Source organism: Ammospiza nelsoni, chromosome 9, assembly GCF_027579445.1.
Source record: "Ammospiza nelsoni isolate bAmmNel1 chromosome 9, bAmmNel1.pri, whole genome shotgun sequence".
Lineage (NCBI taxonomy): Eukaryota > Metazoa > Chordata > Aves > Passeriformes > Passerellidae > Ammospiza > Ammospiza nelsoni.
The window spans coordinates 22,001,156-22,007,671 of record NC_080641.1 but is presented as its reverse complement, the minus strand read 5'-3'; the positions used below and the strand labels follow the sequence as shown (position 1 = coordinate 22,007,671).

The following is a 6,516-nucleotide window of genomic DNA, read 5'->3' as shown; positions in this document are numbered from 1 at the left end:
CTCCAGAGTCCACATGGTTGTAAGCCTCTGGTGTGCTCCAGTTTGGGGCTGGATACTTACTGCCAGTGGGAGCACCCAGGGAGCTTCTGTCCCACACAACCCTTCTGGCTGCTCCACGGTCCCCATGTACAGCTGTGAAGAACTGTTGCTGGGTGGAGGGAAATTAAGCCAGTTATTTTTTCTTGATTCATTTCTCTGGAAAGTCCTTTCCCTGGAGAGACACAGGCCCGTGAAAATGACAGGATATACTCAGTAAATCTGTAATAGCTGCAATGTAAGCCAACAGCATCAAATTCGTGCTTTGCATCAGCCAAGGTCCCAGTGATTCCCTGCAGCACTAAAAGTGAGAAACCAGTGAAGTACTCCTCATGACATGAAGCAGGGGCTATTTCCCAGTAGGCAAACAAAGTTCTGGAACTGTACATTATACTGAACAAAATCTAAAAAAGGAAGATACTCCAAACTTCTTTCTGTTTCCTGATGTACATACAGGATAGGTAGGCACAGCCTGGAGTGCAAATGCTGGGTCATGGTTTGAGACAGGGAAGTGTGTGCAGGGAAAGGGTCACAGTTTAACCTGAACTCCAAACAAACTCAACCTATCTCAAGTGTTGTCAACTACTTGAAATTCAGGACAGGTTTGTTAAAAGGTTCTTCAAAGCTTTTGAAGTGACCTTTTCTTGAGCAAATGTAGGTTCAGTTAGTTTCCCATCAGAGTTGTGTGAATGTGTGGTAAGACATGAAACCAAGTGAGAAAAGGCACTATTCATTGACTTTTCCTGTGGCATTTGCTGAATGTCATAAATCAAAGCAAAATGCTCGGTGCATGTCCTTAAATTAAATGTAATTAAACAAACAAGTGTTTGCATAAATCCCTGAAAAGCAAAACTGGTCATTTATGCACACAATAGTGTGTTAGCTTCTTTTTTTTTCAAGATTTTTGAAATTTTTTGAAAATTTTCATTAATCAAGGTGTTGAATCACAAACACTTTCCTCCTCATCATAATGCTGCTGTGTTAAGAGTTATCCTGGGAAAAAAGTACCAGTCAGATTCCCCATCTAAAAAAATACTTTGGATTTTTAAAACTAAAGTACCACAGTTTACAGTATACCTGTAAAACTAAGAGAAAACCAACATAGTGGACAGCTTGAAGTCTAGAGCCCTGCTGCTCCTTGTCACCAGCTGGGCTCAGCTGAATCAGTAGGGATGAAAAGTCATTACTACCATTACTGGCAGCCATCAAAGCCTGCTGGTGGTCTGTCTCCAGTTCTTGATGGACACATAAAATAATTTCTCTCATCAGAAATGGCACTACATGGTACATATTGGCAGTCTCCAGAGAGCTGCATATCACTAAGGTCTGGTTTTCCCTCTCAGCTGTTGTTTTTTCTGGCCAAATTTTGAGGCATACAAGTAATGAACAAAACCACTGCCGCTTTCTGAAGCACAAGTTCCGGGCAAAGTGTTCCTGGAGCTTTCATCCCAACACCTTTTCCAACCCCCAAACCACCACAAAGTAAAGCGTCAAGTCAATTTACTTGAACGAAAAGAAAACCACGAAGACAAGAAATTGAGTAGGGGGAAAACCTTACAAACGGAACTCTCTATCAGGCCCGGGCAGGGCCCGGCCGCGGCCAGGAGGGCGGTGGGCAGTGCTGAGGGCAGGAGCCCCTCTGCCGGCACGGCCAGGGCCGCGGGACATCCCTCAGGAGGAGGAGGAGCAGGAGGAGCCGGGCTCCGCAACCGGGCTGGCAGCGTCATCCTGTCCCCTGCGAGACACCCGAGGCACCGCCCCGTCCCCGGGGTCACGGCATCGCTCTGCGGAGAGGCCGCCCCGTCCACAGCGCCCACCCCGCCTGCTCCCAGCCCCCGGCCAGTCCGGCCCGGCCCCGCGCCGCCCGCGGAGCCGCTGCGGGGCCGGGGGCAGCGCCGGGGGCAGCGCCGGGCTGTCCTCACGGCCCCGTGCCGGGCCGGCAGCGGCAGGTGCGCGGTGGCGAGGCGAGAGCAGCCGGCGCTGCCGCCGAGCACCCGCAGCGCTCCCGCCGCCCCAGATGGGCTCCCCCGACCTGCGGCCCCGGCAGGGTCCCACAAGGTGCCTCATCATCCCCGTGGGAATGCACGGGGAACAGCACACGGGCCCGCGGCACTTACCGGAGCCCTGCGCACTGTCCTTGCTGTCACCCACCGGGCAGGCGACGAGACGACCGGGGTCGGCTCCTCCGAGCGGCGGGGCTGCGGCTGCCTCCGCTCCCCGGGTGCCCGTCCCGGGCGGGCGGCACCAGGGACACCCGCTGTACGGGAATGCCGCAGCCAGGTTAATCACATCCCTGCTCTCCGCATCCCACCCACCCGCTGTCCCCCTCGCCCTCTCCCCCTCCACTTTTCGTGGCCCTTGGAGGGGGTTTTGCAAGCTTTCGCCTCTCCTTTGAATCCGCTTCTCTACCTTCCAGCCTTGAAGGCGACAAGAAAAACCCCAAACTCGTGTTGGGAACAGTAATCTCATTTGCAAAGAAAAATCCCTGGAATGGGGACTCATTGTAACGCCTTTGGGCAGCAGACCCAATTGCTGGGCTATTTCAATAAAGAAGCGAACTGCAGCAGAACGCCAGTTGGCTCCTCCAGCAGAGTTCTCCTAAATCATGATAGATTGCGTGAAAAACAGGAATTCCAAAGAATTTCCTGCCCTGGGAACAGAAGTTAAGGCTATATTTAACAACATCTGAAGCTGTCAAGAATGCTTTGTGGTCGGATAACAGAGCAGAAAAATGTGAAAAATGCGGGCTACTGCTATACCAAATATGGAAATATTGTTACGTCTGGGGTCTAAATCCCATCTGGAAGTACTTACAGCCAGGAAAAGAAAAGACGCCACAACAGAAGCTGAAACTCTCCTCCCTATCCCCAAATATTAAACTTCAACAAGGCAATACAATTCAAGGGCGCCCAACCTGAGTGGGGGACAGAGAACCCAGGGACACACAGGCTGAGGGGGGCTGTTCGCTGCGTGCTCATCCCGTTCCTGCCCGGGAAGCCGGGCCCCCGGGCATCTCCCGGGCTCCGCCGCGCCGGGAACCGCTCGGATGCTCGCTCGCACGGCAGCAGCAGCGCGGGACGAACCCCGGCACGGCCGGGTGTCGCTGCGGGCCATGTCACAGCGCGGGGCAGCCGCGGGCCCTCACGGCGGCCCGGGGAGCTCCCCCCGCTGCCTGCGCAGGTGGCCGGTCGCGGGGCGCCACCGGCACAGCCCCGGGTGCGAAGGGCCCTGCCGGCCGCGCTCTGTGTGAGGGGAGCGGGGCGCAGGTCCCGCGTACAGCGGAGAGGCCCCCGCGCGGCCGGGCCGGGACCCCCCGCGGCTGCGCCGGCGGCCGCGAGCGGGAGACGGGGCGGGGCGGGGCGGCCGCGGCGCGCGCCAGCCGCATTCCTGGGATGCCGCGAGCGCTGGACGCGGCCGCGGCCCGGAACGCGCGACGTCAGCGCCGCGGCGCACGCGGCGGCCCCGCGCCCTATATAAGGCGGTGGCGCCCGCCGCCGCCTCAGACCGCGCCGGCCGCGCTCCCGTTCTCACTCACACGGGCTCTCGCTGCACCGGCGCTAGACATGGGCTCCGCGGGCACCCGGCCCGCTCTGGCGGCCGCTCTCCTCTGCCTGGCTCGCCTGGTAAGTGCCGCGGGTCTTGCCGCGGTCCGGGAGAGAGGGAGGGAGAAGGAGGCGGGTCGGGTGGCTCCGCTCGGCTCCCGGCGCTCACCGGACTCTCCGCTCCGCAGGCTCTGGGCTCGCCCTGCCCCGCCGTGTGCCAGTGCCCGGCGGCCCCGCCGCAGTGCGCCCCGGGCGTGGGGCTGGTGCCGGACGGCTGCGGCTGCTGCAAGGTCTGCGCCAAGCAACTGAACGAGGACTGCAGCCGATCGCAGCCCTGCGACCACACCAAGGGGCTGGAGTGCAACTTCGGGGCCAGCCCCGCCGCCCTGAAGGGCATCTGCAGAGGTAAGCGGCGATCCCGCTCCCACGGGACGGACCCCGCGCCCCGCGGTGCCGGGGTTCGGTAATTTCGAGCCCATGTATGGTTATGCTTTGTTGTCGGTAGCTTGGCAGAAAGGCACATGACTTCAGCAGTCTGGAATGCGATTCAGTATGTCTGGGCTCCGCTAAACGCACATAAGGAAAAGTGATTCCTGACTAAGTTATTGTTCTGGCCCCGCGTCCCCGGGGGGTTGTAGGGAGCTCCGCCGTCCATTGAGTTTAACAGACCAGCAAATACCTGTGCTTAAACCAGCGATTCCCGCCGCTCACCCCCTTCTTTCCCTTCCTGTTGATCTCTGCAGCACAGTCCGAGGGAAGACCGTGTGAATATAACTCCAAAATCTACCAGAACGGCGAGAGCTTCCAGCCGAACTGTAAACACCAGTGTACGTGCATAGATGGAGCTGTGGGCTGCATCCCGCTCTGCCCGCAGGAGCTCTCTCTTCCCAACCTGGGCTGCTCCAGCCCCAGGCTGGTCAAAGTCCCCGGGCAGTGCTGCGAGGAGTGGGTCTGTGATGAAAGCAAGGATGCACTGGAGGAGCTGGAAGGCTTTTTCAGCGAAGAGTTTGGTCCGGATGATTCCGAAGGCGAATTAACCAGGAACAATGAGCTAATTGCCATTGTGAAGGGAGGCCTGAAAATGCTGCCCGGTGAGTGTGGGTTTATCTGGGTGACAGTTAAGGGGAGGAGGCTAGAGGGTGGCTAAAACTCAGACCCCTTAGACCTCATGGGAAAGAAAAAAACCTAGTGAGAGAATGTATTTAGACTAACCCCTGTTTTTCTTTTCCAGTTTTTGGATCCGAGCCACAAAGCCGAACTTTTGAGAATCCCAAATGCATCGTGCAAACAACCTCTTGGTCCCAGTGCTCAAAGACGTGTGGAACTGGCATCTCCACCAGGGTGACAAACGACAATCCTGACTGCAAGCTCATCAAAGAGACCAGGATATGTGAAGTGAGGCCATGTGGCCAGCCCAGCTATGCCTCCCTAAAGGTAAATACAGACTCTTCTGGTGTTCCTCTTCTCTCTAAGCTGCTTCAGGTAGGGGGTAAAGGCTGGAAAATAATCTCCTGCTAATAATGCGATTGCCTTTCCTTTGCAGAAGGGAAAGAAGTGTACCAAGACAAGGAAGTCCCCCTCCCCAGTGAAGTTTACTTACGCTGGCTGCTCCAGTGTGAAGAAGTACCGGCCCAAGTACTGCGGCTCCTGCGTGGATGGCAGGTGCTGCACACCCCAGCAGACCAGGACTGTCAAGGTCAGGTTCCGCTGCGATGACGGGGAAACCTTCACCAAGAGTGTCATGATGATCCAGTCCTGCCGCTGCAGCTACAACTGCCCCCATGCCAGCGAAGCCTATCCCTACTACAGACTAGTCAACGACATTCATAAATTCAGGGACTAACTTGTGGTGGGGGTGGGATGCAAAACACAATTTTGAAGTACCCAGCCATGGGGAAAGGACTTTTGATGGAAGTGGTGCCTTGCCCATTTGAGGGCAACATCGAGATGTTACAGGAGTGCACTGTGCAACTGGACACTAATGCAACAGAGATTTAAGCATACTTAAAGCTTCATAATACTGGAGCAACTTTACTGCTTCTTTTTGGAGCACCTTATCTAATTATATACTGTTTTCTGTTTGTAAGTGATCAGATTAATGTTTTGTTCCGGTTATGAAAACTTTTCTGTCCTGTTCAATTTAACACTATGCTTCTTCCCCTTCCTTCAGTCTTCTCCCACCCTTTCCCAACTAAGTTGGAAGTTACATTCCTTCCTGAGGTGGGCACCTGTGGGGTGTTCACAGTGGCAGCTATTATGTACCAACTGTAGTTTAATGGCAAACAGAAATCAGTTGTTTTAAAGCTGAGTATTTTATTTATCAAACTGTAGCTTTTTGTTTGTTTGTTTGTTTGTTTCCTCTGAAGTTTTTTTTTACCCCTTCCAGCCCCTGTAATACTGGAATAAGTTGTAAATGATTTTAATTTTATATTCAATGAATTAAAAGAATTTATTTATGGAATTAATCATTTAATAAAGAAATATTTACCTAACTACTCTTAGTAGAGTATTCTGATAGGCAACAGGCTTAAATACAGCACATGCAAGAGGTTTCTGTAAAAACTTGGAATTCTGAAAAGTTTGGATTCTCTGAAAGAAAGTTCTACTGCAGATGCAGAAATGGACTAAAGAGCCAAGTCTAATTCTTTGGATAAATGATGTTTTGAAGGAGAGTCTGCAGTCTGCAACCCCATGCTTTAGAAAGTATAGAAACATAAAGCTTCTTGGCACTGAATGCAAATCTTTGATAGACTGAAATGTTAATTAGACTGTCAAGATTATTCAAACTGTCCTGGAATTTCCAACATAAGGTGCTTCATTAGAATGCAGTGCATGCACGGTGATGTTGAACATTGGGCTGAAAACGGTCATCAGGTCTCACGTTTTTGGTGGCTGCTTTTTGCAAATTAATACATTTCCATGGCAGAGGAATGCTTCC

The 6,516-nt window shown here is 53.7% G+C and overlaps 1 protein-coding gene across 1 annotated transcript; it reads left to right on the top strand.

Moving 5' to 3' along the window:
• Window positions 1–3,555: 3,555 nt before the first annotated feature.
• On the top strand, window positions 3,556–6,070 carry CCN1 (cellular communication network factor 1). Its single transcript, XM_059478546.1, has 5 exons — window positions 3,556–3,659; window positions 3,767–3,983; window positions 4,322–4,669; window positions 4,810–5,012; window positions 5,122–6,070. The coding sequence occupies exons 1-5, from the start codon at window positions 3,600–3,602 to the stop codon at window positions 5,419–5,421; spliced, it is 1,128 nt and encodes a 375-aa protein (XP_059334529.1). The 5' UTR covers window positions 3,556–3,599; the 3' UTR covers window positions 5,422–6,070.
• The last annotated feature ends 446 nt before the right edge of the window (window positions 6,071–6,516 follow it).